This window comes from Lottia gigantea (genome assembly GCF_000327385.1).
Source record: "Lottia gigantea unplaced genomic scaffold LOTGIsca_3, whole genome shotgun sequence".
Classification (NCBI taxonomy): Eukaryota; Metazoa; Mollusca; class Gastropoda; family Lottiidae; genus Lottia; species Lottia gigantea.
Window position 1 is genome coordinate 3,922,283 of NW_008708986.1, and position 19,303 is coordinate 3,941,585.

General features: G+C 31.0%; 1 protein-coding gene across 1 annotated transcript; it reads left to right on the forward strand.

Annotated features, from left to right (window-relative positions):
* Window positions 1-401: 401 nt before the first annotated feature.
* Window positions 402-18,397, forward strand: LOTGIDRAFT_228630 (hypothetical protein; the record flags this gene model as incomplete). Its single annotated transcript, XM_009057277.1, has 22 exons — window positions 402-456; window positions 1,409-1,669; window positions 1,987-2,147; window positions 2,754-2,885; window positions 4,588-4,772; window positions 5,226-5,412; window positions 5,642-5,715; window positions 5,908-5,984; window positions 7,068-7,276; window positions 7,579-7,618; window positions 7,843-7,962; window positions 8,361-8,508; window positions 9,111-9,271; window positions 9,786-9,926; window positions 11,030-11,185; window positions 11,320-11,433; window positions 12,341-12,474; window positions 14,103-14,171; window positions 16,434-16,580; window positions 17,114-17,295; window positions 17,522-17,622; window positions 18,317-18,397. The coding sequence occupies exons 2-22, from the start codon at window positions 1,445-1,447 to the stop codon at window positions 18,395-18,397; spliced, it is 2,844 nt and encodes a 947-aa protein (XP_009055525.1). The 5' UTR covers window positions 402-456; window positions 1,409-1,444.
* Between the last annotated feature and the right edge of the window lie 906 nt (window positions 18,398-19,303).

A 19,303-nucleotide genomic window follows, 5' to 3' on the forward strand; every position in this document is an offset into this window, starting at 1 on the left:
CTTGTAGTTTAACGTGACACATTAATCTTTTACTGATTGTACAGCTTAAATCCCTAAAATATTTGAACAAAACTTAACACCCGCCAACTTTCCTGCCGAACGATTTCTAAATCCGGGCACCTGCATTGTTTTGATTCCGAGCAAAGTTTGAAATCCATCAAATGATACGGAATAATAAATTTATTTGGTGCAACAATCGGGTTAAATAGTTCCAGCAAATTCATAAGTTTTGAAAATAATTTACCATATATTTTGATTGAATTGATTAAACAATTAGGATTTGTTACAATTCTGTGAAAATACTTTCGTGGCGTGTTAAATGCTTTAATCTCTAATTTGTACCATGACCTACTTGACAGAAAATGCTCACGTGACTATTTGTTTACACGCTAAGAAGATGAAATGTGAAGTAAATAATAAAATTGTGATAAATGACATGTCATGATTTAGCTAGAGGTATAATATTTAGTTTTAATTACCACTAGTCTGTTAGAATCACGATTTAAACAAATTATTCACTTCAGTGAATGAGACTTGAGTTTGTTCGAATTCGTCTGCTTATTTGGTAAGCCAAGCATAGAATAGAGACTCTGATCTCAGAATTGATCCCTTAAAAAGATCATAAAGGCAGCTTGCACCTTAGCTATGGCCATCCCTGCCTTTGCCTAAACATTACGAAGTTGACGACAAATGTTACTTTTCATGTATTTTATTCATACCCCACATTGACCTCTGTCATTGATCTGCGAATGTGTTCAGGTCAATCAAAATAGAAGGTTTGACAATTTTTGCAAGATATACAATCTTGCCTCAAAATTTTACTAAAAAATTGCCATCTGAAATAATATTTGATTATGTTATGACGGCTTTTTCATTGGATTTGTTGGAATATTTGAGTCGCAATAGAATCTAATACTCTTTGTATTATTTTGCAATTGATAATCCATTAAAAAGTAATTGACGTATTATGAACAAATATTCATATACTTTTGAACCAAAATCAAGAGAAATTTACGTCCCTTAACATATGTGAAAGTTTTAACCTTCAAAAAACTAATTAAAATCTGTAAGTTTGTTAATTTTGTAAGGCCAAAACTATTAAAAAAGTTTACACAAGTTTTTAATGCTTTTTTACAGAAAACTACTGTAGGGATTGAAGCAAAACAAACGCCTAATTGTAGAGAAATGTGTCTCCTACTTATTTTGAAGGTTTCAATTAATAATATCGAGTCATTATGCTGCCAAACACAAATTTAACTAGATCCAACTGCTTAATTAACAATTTGTTATTGCATAGCATATTTTAGAAATATTATCAGGTATAATTTAGGACGTTTCTGATAAATGAAAATTTTGCATATCGGTACTGTGTTTAACAAATGCACTGTATTTATGAAATATGTTTCAGGTACAATGAAGACAAACAGAAGATAGAAGCAATAAAATGAAGACAGTACCAGTATTAGGAGCAGTAGGGGTGGGGTTTATTAGTATTGGACTATATTATGGTATACTAACTACCTTGATCTACATCACCTTCAATGTATCAATAGTATTATTAGGTCTATATCTCGGTGCTCAATGGAGTTTAATGTCTAGTAAACCCTATAAACCACCACCTGTTGAAAAAGAGATCAGTTTCTTCAGTGCTCTTATAGAAAAAATGATAGTAAGTTAAGTTCTTACCCATATTTGACCTATATTTTTAGTACAAATTTTTTGCTTTAAAATTTTGTTAATATTGCCTATCATTATATTTCCACGCAATTCATTTTTTCAGTATCAGTCATCTTCTCTTTTCAAACTGATGGCTAATAGACTTTTATAGTAACAGGTTTATTGCAGATTACCAATACAATTTTTATGTTCAAATCTCTACATTATTTTTATGAAGCAGATATCTTTTTATTACGTTGGCCAATGCTTTACATAATAGTTTTTCAATAAAATTCTTCAACCTCTATACTCTTGCTCTGTATTCTGCAGGAAAAAGATCAATTGAAACCTGATGCAGTACGTAAAGTAGTTATATCTAGAAATATAGATAATATTATACAAGAAGTTTTAGACTTATTTACACAAGATTTTATTCTGTCATGGTACAAAGATCTCAGTATTAAACAACAACCTCTAGTTACCGCTTTACAGTAAGTAGCAAATACATTGTTTAAATTACTATGTCCTTAATAGATCTAATAACAGTCATACCCATATTCTATTTCATGGCATAAAGAGGTCATTGATATTTTAAACAGTGTATAAGATATCAAGTCAGACCACTTTTCATTATGAAATACTTACTCACTTATAATTGATATACATGAACTTCATCATGTGAAAAGTTCATTAGCTGCTACTCATGTTTTGCCAAAATGTTGTTTGGATTTTAGGTTTCAGTTTTCGTTGGATCGTTAGTCCTTGGTTTATTTATTTTACAAATCCACATCATTTAGACATTGAAAATGTAAATGTGAAAAATTACCAAATGACATAAGCACCACCAGTACAAATGACTACTGTCTTCACCTCACTGTATTATTGCAGTCTTTTGAATTATCTGTAGTTATATCAACTTGTTGATGAAGTTCAGAAAACAAGGCTTACTCTCTGTTCTAAAATCCACAGAAAAACACATATTGTTGAACACTGTTAGATTTTAGTCACATAGATGATTATTCTAAAACTTGTTGTAGTGAGATGTGATTAAAGGTAAACCATGAGGCTATGGAGCTTTAACTCCAAATATTTTTCAGTGGTGAGGTATGGCAAATGATAGGAGAACTGAGTACAAGATTATCTAAGATAGATACAGTCACAGTTTTAACACAAGATATAGTGGACATTTTAACAGATCATTTTAAAGATATTAGATTAGCCAATAAAAGGTAACTTTAAACTTAGATTTAAGAGTAAACAAGTACTGAGATGCCAAATGTATACCTTTTTCCTTTCTAGTTAGTTTCAATTTATTTCTAATATTTGCCCAATTAACTTTCCTTTCTAGTTAGTTTCAATTTATTTCTAATATTTGCCCAATTAACTCCCTTTAGTCTTCAAATGATCTCACTCTAGTCTTCAAATGATCTCCCTCTAATCTTCAAATTATCTCTCTTTAGTCTTCAAATTATCTCACTTTAGTCTTCAAATGTTCTCCCTATAGTCTTTAAATTATATCCCTTTAGTCATCAAATTATCTCCCTTTAGTCATCAAATTATCACCCTTTAGTCTTCATGTTATCTCCGTCTAGTCTTCAAATGATCTCTCTTTAGTCTTCAAATGTTCTCCCTGTAGTCTTCAAATTATCACTCTTTAGTCTTCAAATTATTTTCCTGTAGTCTTCAATCTATCACTCTTTAGTCTTCAAATTATTTTCCTGTAGTCTTCAAAAACTTCCCTTTTGCCTTCAATTAACTCCCTTTAGTCTTCAAATTATCTCCTGTAAGTCATCAAATTATCGCCCTTTAGTCTTCATGTTATCTCCATCTAGTCTTCAAATGATCTCTCTTTAGTCTTCAAATGTTCTCCCTGTAGTCTTCAAATTATCACTCTTTAGTCTTCAAATTATCTCCCTTTAGTCATCAAATTATCACCCTTTAGTCTTCAAATTATCTCCCTTTTGTCTTCAAATTATCTTCCCTTTCGTCTTCAAATTATCTTCCTTTAGTCTTCAAATTATCTCCCTTTAGTCTTCAAATTATCTACCCTTTGTCTTCAAATTATCTTCCTTTAGTCTTCAAATGTTCTCCCTGTAGTCTTCAATCTATCACTCTTTAGTCCTCAAATACTTCCCTTTAGTCTTCAAAAACTTCCCTTTTGCCTTCAATTAACTCCCTTTAGTCTTCAAATTATCTCCTGTTAGTCTTCAAATTATCTTCCCTTTCGTCTTCAAATTATCTTCCTTTAGTCTTCATATTATCTCCTGTTAGTCTTCAAATTATCTACCTTTTGTCTTCATATTATCTTCCTTTAGTCTTCATATTATCTTCCTTTAGTCTTCAAATTATCTTCCTTTAGTCTTCAAATTATCTTCCTTTAGTCTTCATATTATCTTCTTTTAGTCTTCAAATTATCTTCCTTTAGTCTTCAAATTATCTTCCTTTAGTCTTCATATTATCTTCTTTTAGTCTTCAAATTATCTTCCTTTAGTCTTCAAATTATCTTCCTTTAGTCTTCATATTATCTTCCTTTAGTCTTCAAATTATCTTCCTTTAGTCTTCAAATTATCTACCTTTTGTCTTCATATTATCTTCCTTTAGTCTTCATATTATCTTCCTTTAGTCTTCAAATTATCTTCCTTTAGTCTTCAAATTATCTTCCTTTAGTCTTCATATTATCTTCCTTTAGTCTTCAAATTATCTTCCTTTAGTCTTCATATTATCTTCCTTTAGTCTTCATATTATCTTCCTTTAGTCTTCATATTATCTTCCTTTAGTCTTCAAATTATCTTCCTTTAGTCTTCAAATTGCCTCCATTTATTCGTCAAATTAGGGTTTATTTAAATGTTTAAATCTCCCACAAAAATCTACAAAATCAATGATTAACAAAAATGTTTAACTTGCTACAATTAATATTAATATTTGTTTTAGACCTAATATGAAGTCTGGAGAAGAAACTCCGAAATTTTTACTCCATTCCTGGCTAACAGATGAAGAATCAGAAATAGATTTTTTACGTAAAGTAACAGAAACTCTATTAGTTGTTCTTCTACCCCCTCATTATGTTAAAACTAAACAGATTCGTCATTTATTGAGAGAAATTATTACTTCTACAGGTTTGTAATATTTTTAGATAAGTTTTCCATTATGTCATAAAGTGACCTTAAACTTTATTAAATATGATAATTTCAAAATATAAAAAACCATGGAAATACATTTTATTTTATAATACATAAAATTAATATTAATACATACTAATTAATGATTTATTTGGACTGTTGTTACTTTCATGACGTTTGTAAAAGTTTTATGAATGAATAATAAAGATGTCATAATATCATAACTATCTGTAAGAATGGACTGAAAGTGTCAACAATATAACTTTTACAAAAGATTTTGTTATATTGCAAAAAAATTGTTAAAGTTTTTTGAAAGCTACAGATAGTTGAAATTGAGCTCTATCAGCCAGTAATGTAAAAATAACTACTTCTCTTTAAGAAAATTTGAGAATTTAAAGATATTTTCATAAAGTCAGTGTATTGTTCCCAAATCCATGTTTTCCATTTCAGCATTAAAACCATTAGTAGATATTTTGTGTGATCCGGACTATATTAATCAGACATTATTAGATTATTTAAAATATCGTGAGAAATTATCAGAAGATACCCGAAGAACCTATACCTATGCACCAACTTATGAAGATTTTGTGAAAATGATAGCAGCTGGTAGTGATATAGAACATCTAAAACAAATCAGGTAAATTATGCCATTGCAAAATTAGTATGGGACAAAATTGTAATGGCACTGTACTTTCAAATATGTCAAAGAAATTGGTTTTCAAATAAAAAAAAAGTGACATCATATATCTAGTTGTACTTTTCCAGAATAAAAGAGATTGGACAGGAAAATGGTAGCAAGATATGAATGTCACCAATACACATGTTTCATTTTTTTTTTTAATAAATCTTCAATTTTTTCATTTCAGATACAATATAATGTCAGAGATAATGCAATCAACTACTATCAATAATATTAAAAGAGCTCAAGGTTTGAAAACAGGTTTGTGCATCAATATGATCATTTTTGTTGTTAACAGGATTCTAAGCTGGGATCTTCATATTTTTTACCTAGCCCCCTTTCCTACTTTTCATGCTGTCTTAGAAGGTAGAACATCTAGTAGATTGTATTATATACATAATTTCTTCTGAAATGATCAATGTTATCTCAAATTTAGATTAATTTCAATTTCAGATAAAGTTAGTGCACCTAAGGGTCAAACAAAAGGTGAATTACTAAAAGCTAGAAACTTAAAAAGATATATAAATCAGGTAAGGTCTTTGTGAAAGTCTGATGGCCTTGATTAAATCTTGTTTCCTCATTATTCCAATCGACCCAGCTACCAGTATAAATGAGTATGGATGAATTATGCATAGAATCAGCAACAATATTTGTTTTTATAATGATTTGAATATTTAGAGCAATAGTGTGAAAGTAGGTCTAAATCACATTGCCAATATTGGACCAAGGATGTTGATTATTTGCAAGACATGTATTATTATGCATCCTGTCAGTGCCAATTCTTGTTCCATCCACCTTCGCATGTACCTTTTTATACGCCCACATCTCTCTATGTGGACGTATATTGTCGGCACCCCTGTCCGTCCGTCCGTCAACATTTGCTTGTAAATGCTATAAAAACTAGATTTTTTGATGGAAGGAAATGAAATTTGATATGTGTATACATACTTATAAAACGAAGATCAAGTTCGAATTTGAGCTATTTTCGACCGTTAGAGGCAGAGTTATTGCCCTTGCCCCAAAATCTTGAATATGCTATTACTCTGTTAGTTTTTCAACCGATTTTTATGAACCTAAAATGGATGTTATTGGACCTAAATCAAAAGGTTTGAGAAATTTTAGTTTACTTCTGATTAAATTTAAGGCCTTTTCAAGATTTAGGCCTCTTACGTCAGTTTTGAGGAGTTATCGCCCTTTAAACTCTATACAGTAAGTGCTTCTATCAACATCAATTGCTTGTAAACACTCTAAAAACTAGAGTGTTTGATGGAATCAAATGAAATTCGGTATGTGCATACATATTCATAAAACGAAGGTCCGTCCGTCAACATTTGCTTGTAAACGCTCAAAAAATTAGATTTTTTGATGGAATCAAATGAAATTCGGTATGTGTATATATAAGCTCAAATTTGAGCTATTTTCGACCGTAAGAAGCAGAGTTATTGCCCTTGCCCCAAAATCTTGAATATGCTATCTTAGTTTTGAACCGATTTTGATGAAACTTAAAATGCTGTGGTCCAGTATCTTTGTCATTACATTAGCCTTTTTATGACTTTGAAATGTAGATTGTTGAAAAAAAAGAGCCAGTTATGTATATATTTGTTTATTTGTAGTTAACAGTTGCTAAGCAACAATGTGAGAAACGTATCCAGTCTCTGGGTGGACCAGATTATAAGTCGTACAGTGATCCTAGAGATGGTTATATAGACCAAATCTTACCAGGACAAACTGTTCTATCATTTAATGTAATTATTGATATACCTAAAGCTAGAGAATGTTTTATGAAATATTTAAAAAAGGAAGGAGCAGAATCTTTGTTAGGGTAAGTGTGATTTCTTACTTGCAGTCTTTATATTTGCTTTTGTTGATAAGTTTTTAAGAGACTAGCCATGATAGAATTAACAATTTCACCTGTGCTCTAGAACAGACCTGCATCATTTACAGAGAGACTGAAAACTTGAAGAAATTTTCTTGAGACATTTAGTTTTAACTCAGTTCTACAGAATGTCAAGATGTGCTGGTTGTCAGATAGTTAACCAACTGTATGCTGAAGTGGGCATATTTGATCTTTGATTCAACCTCAATCATGCCATCAATAAGTTTCCTTAATTAAAAACATTTCAGATTTTGGAATGCAGTTGAAGATTTAAGAAATGCCAATAAGGTATATATACTTCTAGGTATATTTAAGTAATTAAGTGATCTGAGAAACTGTGAGAATTGAGTTGAAATAATGATAATATATTTGAACTTTTTTTGTAGTTACTGCATTTTTGAAATTTAAATAATTTCACATTACATGATTGTGTATGTTTTCATAAGGTCAATTAGGAACAAAAACATAGGGCATGAAAAACTACATTTTGTTTTGAGCAATTTATTTTTCAGCAACAACGCCATCAAGTAGCTAGTGAACTATATCATCAATATATAGCTAGTAGTACAACTATAGTTAAATTAGATAAAACTATTGTTAAAAATATAGAATTATTTCTTAGAGGAGATTCTGTAAGTTTTGTTTCATCTTTTTTCTTTATCAATTTTTATTCATAGGAAGAGTAAATCAATCTTTAAAGTCATTAGTTTAAATGATGTAGTAGTCTAGATTTTTATTCACTATTAAAAACTTAAGAAAAAAAATGAACACATATCATTTTAAAAGTAAATATGTGTCAAATTCAGTAATTACTGGTAATAATGAGGTAATTTCAGGAATTACTTGTATTGATTTAGCAGTAATTACTTATATTTTATTTTGTGCGCATATGATGAACTAAAAATACTTTCTGGTGAGTGTCTTGATGTTCTTAACTCAATTTTTAATTTTTTTATGTATTTTAAATGTTTATGAAATCATATAATTGCATACAGTATTTAAACAGAGATTACATTCCTACATGTTTCAGGGACCAGAAGCATTCTATGATGGTCAGGAAGTAGTGAGTGATTTATTAGAGAAGAAATATTACCCATCATTTATAGTCAGTGATACATATCATCAATATATATCATATTTAGAGGAAAGAGATATTAATGTTGATGTTACTCCTAAAGGTTTGTTTGTTTCTGACAAAATTTCGATTATTTTTTTTTTCTTTTTTTCTGTGGGTGACTCCATTTGACATCCCTCATAATATTGGATTTTTTTAAAATGGCATCCAGGGTTTGTGGCTTCTAATCTCTGTATAAACATTCTGTTCAAAATTCAGATCTTTTTTTTTTCCATCATCAGATTCAATTCTTTTTTAATTATGTACAGTTGAAGTTTGACAAAATTGGGTCAAACAAAACATTGCCAAAAGTTGTTCTGACAATAAAAGTCAATATTTGGGAATGATTAACGCAGAAAATAGCTTTTGTATATGGAGATTTTGATTGGTTGAATATTGGAAGTGAGAAACAAAAGTCCAGAAAAAAGTTTCTTCAAGTCTGCTGGACTTAAACTATGATTGCTGTCTTCAGTTCACCATACATTCGACCAGCAAAAATCAGCTTTAAGCAAGTGGCGAAAGAAACTGAAACAGATTGAAAATAAGGCACATTTCAACCATTACAGGATTTTTTCTTTTGATTTTATTCTTCTTGGTGGTTACCCTGAAAATGCTACAACCTAGATCACATCTTTAGAGATTTGATTTCTACCTGTATCTTTGTAGATGTAGATGTATTCGATGATGAAGATTTAGATGATAGTTCTAGTAATTTTATAGATCAACAATCTAATCAAGCTCAAAAACGACTACAACAATTAGATGAGAAAATAGTCAACAAATCCCAGGCATTACAGGCTTTAAAAACACAGAAACTAGATGATAAGGTACTGGTATTTATCTTATTTCAAAGCAACATTATCATTGCAAGGTATTTATTTGGCATGGTTAACTTTGTATCAATGCTGTATAAATTTTAGGTATAAATGTATTAATTTATTACCTTATTGGACTCTTTAGAAATGGTGACAACCTATTTTGGCTTAGATACTACAATTACAACTTCTTGTACTGTATCTTTATGGCAGTGATGCAGGCTGTACTGTGAATTTTTCATGCATACATAATGTCCCTTTTAATATGGAAACTCTGTATTATTTTCATCTTGATAACAAAAGTTAATACAGTATTTCCTATTTTTAATTATATCTGTAGCTATTGTGTCCTATTTAGAAAGTAGATCTATTGTCTTGTTGTGTTATTCTATTATTACAATATAGATAGAGATAGACAAAGTTGATCTGTAGCTATTGTGTCCCTATTTTGATATAGATAAAAAAAGTAGATCAGTAGCCATGTTGTAATATTTTGAAACTGATCTATATTCCTATTTTGATATAGATAAAGAAAGTAGAGAGTGACATGGAAGCAGAGTTAGATAATCTTAGATTCGAAAGAAGAACAATAGAATCACATATAGTACGTACACAACAATGGATTGAATATCAGGGACAGTGGAAAGCCAATGTACAGAGTGCTGAGGTTAGTATTCTATAGAAAACTTCATTCCATGCAGGGTATTGAATTTGCATATACATGTATCTGAATTTCATGAAATATCAGTTTCTGTTTGTATATGATCCATAAGGCACAGCTAGCTTGGTTGGTAGATGGCAAGTATACTTCTTCTGCCAGCAAACTTTTTATTGTTTACAGATTGTCCCTTCGCCTAAGTTAGGAAATTCATTTTTATTTATCGGTCAATAGTGATAATTCAAAACTTTTGACAGGTAATAAATGGGATATTGGATTATTAGTTGATGGTCTTGTGTTTTGATACCCTAGACAGTTACAGAACTGAATTTATTTATTATATTCATATTAGGGTTTTAATTTGAACCAGCACTCTTTCTTCAACCTAAACTTGATGTTCGCTAGACCTATTTTTATACGCCCACACGTAAGATGGGCGTATATTGTAATCACCCCGTCGGTCCGTCTGTCCGTTCAAATTTGGCTCGTGCTCACTCTACAGGCTACAGTTCTTTATGGATTCTTTTGATTTTTATTTTGTATGTCAATGTCATTATGAAGATGATCCCTGTTGATTTTCGTGATGATCGGATAATTTTTCACCGAAATATCGTGTCTGACTTGACGTTTTACTCTATTAGCTATATTGTGCAACTCGTGCTCACTCTACAGGCTACAATTCTTTACAGGTTCTTTTGATTTTTATTTTGTATGTCTATGTCGTTATGAAGATGATCCCTATTGATTTTCATGATGATCTATCGATTTTCATGATGATCAGATAATTTTTCACCGAAATATCGTGTTACTCTATTAGCTATATTGTGCAACTCGTGCTCACTCTACAGGCTACAATTGTTTACAGATTCTTTTGATTTTCATTTTGTATGTCAATGTCATTATGAAGATGATCCCTATCGATTTTCGCGATGATCGGATAATATTTCACCGAAATATCGTGTCTGACTTGACGTTTCACTCTATTAGCTATATTGTGCAACCCTGTAGTCACTAAAGACTGTTTAATCATTTCTGACAGCTGCCAATGGGCGTATGTTACCTTGCCTGGCAAGCTATCTTAAATTCTTAAAATGTTGGCTTTCTGGTTTCAGGTTGACACTGTTGGTGATAAACCTGTGGCTTATTTTGTGCTTGTGGTACATTTATCTGGTCAAGGTGGTGGTCAAGGATTACAGGACAGTGTCCAGGGCTGGGTAGTGTCCAGAACATTGGAAGAATTTCAAGCTCTACATTCAAAACTTATTCTGGTATGTTTTTAATAAAAACTTTTTATTGTAAGATTTTTTATTTCTTTTTTATGTCACTGTACTGGTGACATACAGTATTAAAGACATTACATCTATATGGGATAGCTACTTTAAAATTCTTATAAATTTCTTAGATTTGTCCATGGTTAAAGAAGAAGGACATGCCTAGTTTAAGTTTGAATCCATTTAAATCTATTGATTCAGCATTCTTAGAGAAAGCTAAAACATCTTTAGATGAATATTTACAGGTATGTACATATAATTCACAGACTGATTTAAATATCCTATTGGCTGTGCTAATGCTGCCATTTTGCAATTCCCATGTTACCAGTCTTCATCGGCTAAACCAAGAGCATTTCATTTCATTTTGTTTGAGCTGATGCTGAGTTTGGCTCAAGTAATGAAGTGCAAGATGTGTGATGTGGAAGATTGGGTATGTGCAAGATGTGTGATGTGCAAGGTGTGTGATGTGCAAGATGGGTTTTGTGCAAGGCAGGTGATGTACAAGATGTGTGATGTGCCAGATGGGTGATGTGAAAGACATGTGATGTGCAAGACAGGTGATGTGTAAGATGGGTTATGTGCAAGATGTGTGATGTGCAAGACAGGCGATGTGCAAGATGTGTGATGTTCAAGATGTGTGATGTGCAAGATGTGTGATGTGCAAGATGGGTTATGTGCAATATGTGTGATGTGCAAGATGTGTGATGTGCAAGATGGGTGATGTGCAAGACAGGTGATGTGCAAGATGTGTGATGTACAAGAATAGTTATGTGCAAGACAGGTGATGTGCAAGATGGGTGATGTGCAAGATGTGTGATGAGCAAAATGGGTTATGTGCAAGACACGTGATGTGCAAGATGTTTGATGTGCAATCAAATTTACCATATTTGGAGCATTAAAAACCTTACATGGTTAAAGATAATAAAACATATTAATTTCTTATGTTGAACAATGCTACCTTCTAAAAGTTGCTGTATTGCTCACAATCACAGTAATATCTAAAATCTAAAAAAAATGGTAACATTACATTATGTATCATATGCACGTCAACCACTTGCTTGTATTGCTTCAATAAAATGGTTTGACTAGTGACGTGTCTGTCCAATCCCTATTATATAGTAAATATACTACAATCACATTGTTTGTTGACAGGCCGTAATGAGAGATGACAGAATGACTCAGAGTGAGATTTTATATGTGTTTTTAACACCCACTCCAGAATATCTACAACAACCTGTTGCTCAGAAGAAAACCACATTTTCTGGTTTCGTTAACATGGTAAAAAGGTAGGTTCTATAAGTAACTGATTTTATTTTATTCAGACTGTAGGACTAACCTGCTGATCTTGAAAATATTTTGGGGGGTCAAAATATTCATACTGAGATCTGTTTCACTGAATGAAGTAGCATTTCCACTTATACTGGGATTGATCACTAGAACACTAGACCTCTAGCTAATTCCAAAATGCTATGGCATTACTATTTCAGTCTTGTTATCAAAATTTATGCTAGCAAATATATAAAATGACCTTAAGTAAATACCAATGTTCAGCAAGGGATAACATCATATACCCTCAACACCAAGTAATATTACTAAAAGCCTTTGACGTTAATATTATGTGACTTGATATTATGGTAACTGCTTCTTCACCAAACGTTCTTATGCATATCATGTAATTTTGTGTCCAATAGAGCGGGTGCTCATGTTGAAAGGGTTAATTCTGATTATTGAGCAGACCTCAAGATTGTCTTAATCTGATTGCTCAATTCTCTTCCAGTTATACCAATCAGAATCCGTAGATTATTCAATGATTGCTGTAAGATTCAGTTCTAAGCGATTTGTTAAATTTGAATCAAAATTGTATATAGATTTCAACTTCTTAGAAATTTTACGAAAGTTTACCAACTCAGTTGTATTTTCTAAGATGGTTGAAATAAACCAGCAAATATTCTCTAGGATTTCAACTTCTGCAAGATTGTCAGGCTGGGCTAAAGACTGAATGTTGTATTTTATTCTTGTATTCTTGTAATGTATCTCAACCGTCACCCTTTGTATTTTGAATCAGGAGCCAATTTCACAAACATTACCCTTTTGAGGTATTCATTCATCTGATTGGAAATTGCCAGATGAATAAGTTATCTCTCTTAATTATCCCAGTTGACCCAGCTGTAAATGGGTATGGATAATCTGAGAAAAATCAATATCAACAGGTATGGCCAAGGACAGACTGGTAGACAGGATCTTTGAGAACCCAAGTTGTTATCCTTTTCTTTTCTTCATGTGATTTTATGAACCTATCAAAAGATACAAAAAGCTGTGAAAATGGAAATCTATGAAATCTAATTGTTTATTATTTTAAATCAGCATGTGATATGAATCAATCTGATATGAGATCATGATTTGAAAGAAGTCGGTTTGAATAATCATGGTCCAGATTACATTTGCGTATGTTTTGTGAAATTTGCTCCTTAACTTACATGCACCCTATATTGTACAATGGTGCATGTTTTCATATGTTCTTGATATTAAATGCACTCCAAGGGTCAAAGGTTAATCACTGGGGAAAATAGAAAGCTTGGTTATTGCCCACAGGATCATGTTTTTGGTTTGCTGTCTCTGTTTTTATTTTCATTTGGAATTGGGCTTCAGTTTATTTTCAATAATCTTTGTTTTAATGAAAGGCACAGTTCAAAAAAATGCCAATTTTCATTCCTTTTTGGAGATTCCATACAGTCAAGCAATGTGACTCATATGCAGAATTGCTCAAAAATTCCTGGTAGATCTTGCACTAATTTTAACAGAACTTATAACCCTAAAGTAATCATTTTCTCAGAAAAGAACAAATTTATTTTGGAGTAATCTTTGTAATATTTGTAAAAGTTTTTAATGTTTAGTTCTCTATATATCTATCTAGCTTACCTAAACGTTCTGAATCTAAAAATAGTAGTGGTGATGATGATTTTTTATTCCTTGGTGAAGACAGGTAGTTTCGCTTTTACTCTTTTAACAAGTTGCTTGATGCTATATATAGACCATGTTCCTATAAACAAAGGTATATGAGTTTCAATTATCTAACCTTTGCTATCACAACTCAATAGTTTTGTCAAAAATCATGGATCAAATTCGCACCATTTCAGTTTCCTGAAATTGACCAGATCATTATTTCATTGGTGTATTAACATTCATTTGGCTTGAGGAATTGGGTCAAATTGTAGTAAGTTTCATTTTTCAAAAATGACAGGAATTGCAAATATCTTGCAAGAAGTAGAAATGATGCAATACATATTATACTAGAATTACAGGAATCACAGACAGGAAATAAAAGCTATAAAGATACTATGAAATAAACAGAAATAGAAAATCTGTGTAGAATTTCTTTCAAATTCCATTGTTCTAAATGTTGTAGAACTGATCAAACACATCATATTCAGTCTTTGTGAATATTTAATTTTTTTCAAATTATGTGTTTTTTACACTTATAGTAATGCCCGATTCAAAAGCAAGCAGAGCTTATATAAATCTGTCTCTGCTGTACTCATTATAAAAACATTGAATGAATATAAATGAAATAATATAGTAATAATTATTTGATATAAATCATATAAAAGATGGTGAAAGTAAAATGAGTTATTGCCTGGGCCTATTCACTGGTATGATTTGTTGATAAGAATTTAATTTCAATTATAAAGAGAGTTTAGGGGTATGCAACACAATGAAAAATGATTGACTAAGTTCCAGGTGTGTTGAGTATACAGTTTGCATTTAAATTTGAAATTACCATCACTATTTTTAAAAGTGAGGATTTACCTGTATTGAGCTACAACCTTGCTATTATATACAAATTAATGGAACAAATCAAATAATGACATATTTTCCCTAAGGGAATGGTTCAAAAGTCTTGGAAGACAAGAATATTAGGTTATGATAGCAATGGTTTGATAATGGAAACTTGCATCCCATTACTTATATGAACATACATTATATAGAAACCTCAGTTGCTGACTGTATTAGCATGTATTATACTCACAAACGCTAACAGGTTTTGACCACTCACAATACAATGTAACATTCTGTGAAGCTAACTTTGATCTCAAGTCCATATCAAATTATAGGAAATTTTTTTTTTTTTAGAAATGTAAATTTTGCAAGACAAATATTAAAAAAACTGTTCAAATTTTGATTGGTTTCCATACATTATATTTTGTGTGGTTCAAAACTCTTAGTGTAAATGAAATACATGAAGGCTTATTCATTATGATGACTGTTCCGTTTCAGGAAATCATAGGAGTCTGGAAGAGGCCCAAAATTGTCATTATCAGTCATTCATTATGATATTAATGTAGTGTTATTTTCATATTTTTATTCCCCTTAATATTAGTTTTGTTGCTTTAATCACTAATTTGCAGCACTTAATTTATATTAACTTAATAAATATTTTACCTCTGTCTTAGTTTTTTTACATGTTTTATCCTTGTCTTCTGCTTATACTACAATTTTATTGAATGGCTGATGGCACCAATTATGATATGATTTTATTCCAATAAACACTTTATGCTTATTGCTTTTTTTTAGTGCTTTGACATGCTCTGGTTTAGCTGTGTTTTGTAATATTTTGCTTCCAGTGAGCAACTTTAAAAGAATGGAATCTAAGAAAATGGATTGAAGTGAAAAACAAGACCGAAACTATCTTGATATTTCATCTTAAAAAAAAAACCATATTTTAGGGGTTTTTTGTTTAAGGCAATACTACCTCTTAGGTTGACCAAATAATCTACATTTTTAAACTTGATTAAATGAGTCTTTATATTCATCAGTAGACTAACCTGGTGTCATAACTATACATCTCTATGATATGATCAATCCATAAAACTACAGGTAATAATTGAAAAGTACCCAGTTTAATGGATTTATCTTAAAATACAGGATATCTGTTGTTAAGTTAAGACACCAGATAAACTCAACTGATGAATATACACTTCTTGAACAAGTTTGAGTCTTTGAGTTTTATATTCATTCCAAGAGGTAGTATTCCTTGAATACTTCAGCTATAAAATTAATGATTCCCTTCTCTAATATAACTGTAGAGAGCATTGCTTGAGATCTAGTCTGAGAATGGGTATCAACACTATCAGAGACTGGATAAAGATCATATCATAATTGATGTCCGTTTACTAAATGCTTATCTTTATATTGTCACTAATGAACTTATTCTACTTCTGATTTCCAATTCCTCTCTTATATTTAGTAACAAAGAAGATATAAGTCGTGATTCTATAGCCAAACCACTTTATAGATTTATGAATGAAGTGTTTGAATTAAGAGGAATGTTTAAATGGTTACGTAAAAGTTTTATAACTTTTGTAGAAGTTACATTTGGTCGCTCCATTAACAGGTAAAAGGCATATCATCTATTTTTAAGTTCACATAAGTAACTTATATAGCTATACAAATATATCTGTATACAGCTGTGATTTTGATTCTTTAGTTAAATTATGAAAGTCTCTAAGAGGTCAAATTTCTACAGAGCACGATCAAAGATAAGTTTCTTAAGATCCTGTATGGAAAGCACTAAAGTAGGTTTATACTTTTAGATCTGAATATAGATCAGATACAGCCTTAAAGGATTTGTAAAGAGGTCTTCTGAACTTTTAATGTCATTTGATAGCATCAATTTTTACTATTCTAAATATCAGACTTTAAGGTGTAGAGATCACATTAAATAACTACTTCTGGTTTTTATTGTATACAACATTTCAGGCGAAACTGGCAATGTAAATTGTTGAAACATTGTGTTAGAAATAAAACTCAAAAGTGGTTTACCATAAAATTATGTTCTGTGATTTAATAAGACTCCTGTATAGGGCTTTATAGGGATTGTAAAGAGGTTTTTTCTAAATTTTTTATTTGATGCATTTTATTTAACAGACAACTACATGAGACAGTAGATTGGGTATTCTCAGAGTCCATGATTATCTATTATATAAGATTGTTTAAAGAGTCCATGTGGCCTGATGGTAAGTGGGCTGATCTGTCAAATCCCAGAACAGATGAAGAAAAACTAGCCACTAGAAATGATGCCAAAGAAAAATTTATTTCCAACATACCAGGTGGGTCATTATAGATCTTTGCAATTTTGAGGTATTTTTGTGGCATTGCATCTTGGAACCCTTTGCATATTTCCATCATATTTTAATGTTACACCTTGCTGATTTATTTCCATCTATTTTCATTTTGCTAATAATGCTTGTTGGGATCTTTGTGCATGGTCTCCTTCAGGTCCATAACTATTCCTTGTTTTAGTCTCAGTAAACTCAAAATAATTGACTTATTTAGATGCATTAAAGAACCTGGTAGGCGAAGATAATGCTAAACATGGTACTATTAAGATGTTTGAAGTCATGCAAGATATCAGACTCAATAAACATATCTTTTATGTAAGTAACCATTTTGATAGTAATATTTGGTAATATATTTCATATCATGAAATGAATATCAAAGAAACTGTTTCCGAAACTCAGGGCTGTAACTATATCAAGGCAAATACGGCCAATGTCTTAAGTCAAATTTAACAGAAAGAAATTTTGTATAAAAAGTTTAAAATATGAATTTGATACCCATTAAATATATCGCTTTTTTGACCTTTGTTAAATGTAGTAGCCATTTGAAGTCTAACGAAAGCATTGCGATTAAAGAAAACAACTGACTTCAAAGACTGAGGTTTGTCTTTAGTTACGACCCTGTAACAATCCACCTTATGTCGACATTACCATAATTTCTGCATTCTTGGAGAAGAACATCATATTGTTTACATAAAACATTTTAAGAGTATAATCTGGATATTTAGTATCATGCAATTTCTTTTCCAAAATCCATGATTCGTGGCAATTCTCCATAATTTATTGTCAAGGTGACTGGTGTTAGGTAAAGCATTATATAAAGAATGGTACTTAAAAATTGAATGACAAGAGATTCAGGATAAAATGAAATATCCCAGAATTGTTTATCTGCTATACAAAGCTTTAAATTAAAACACAGTATTTTGAATGGATGAAATATTTCTATTTCAGATCATGAATCTTTCATGTGTAACTAAATTCTTTAATTTTATTATCTTATTGTGTATTTCAGTGTTTATTACAAGTATTTCTAAATGAATTAATACCAGAGTTAGAAAGTGTGAAGGATGAAAATGAAGGGGATGAAACGTGAAGCAAATCTATGGAAGATGAAAACTGTGATTTGAGGCATTTCAGGCTGAAAAAATTTAAACAATCAAGACCATTTGCCGGTGTTTTTAGAGCAATGCTAAGATGTTATATAATACAAACTCAAACACTTGGCAGAAATGACTTCAAAATGTGCAATAAACAAATTTCATTGCTCAAAATAGCATCTTTACAATGTTAAGCCTTAACAAACTTTGTCAAGTACCTTGACTGCAATAGCCACCTTTTGTATATCACAGGAGTTAAATGCAGCCATTTGATTGGATTGCTTGTTAGCAAATACAGTCAATCATAGTCCACAATTGCACTCGCAGTCAAATTGTTTACAGTCTCTCTGTGGGGGGTAAAGGTGTCTGTTGAAGTCCGTAATAGAGCAATTTGTAATATGTGAAGATGTCACAATATAGAAGAAATGAACATTTTTATTAGTTCAAGATTCATTCCATTTCTTTTATTTTATTTCAACAGAAGTTAATTTGACTACAGCAAAAAGATAATGCTCAAATATGACATCAACTTTCAATTTCTCATGATCAGAGAAGGCTGTAAATATTGTCCTGGCAGTACACCTACCCTGCCTTGTCTAACTTGTGACCGCCCAAAAAGATAATTGTAAAATGTAAGGATTTGGACCCTTTAATTCAGAGCTTTAGAATTTCAGTTACTGTCTACTTCGTAAGTTAAAATAATCTACAGCCCTGGAAAATTTAAAACTTTTTTTTTGCTCATGAGGTTGATATATAAGTTAATAAAAAAAACTGTGCATTATACAGTATACACGCAAATATATGGTATATGTCATTTTTTAATCCAAGGAAAACTTGACAATGATATCAATTTATTTACAAATCTAATATTTCATGTCTTAATTAATGTAAAATACTGAATG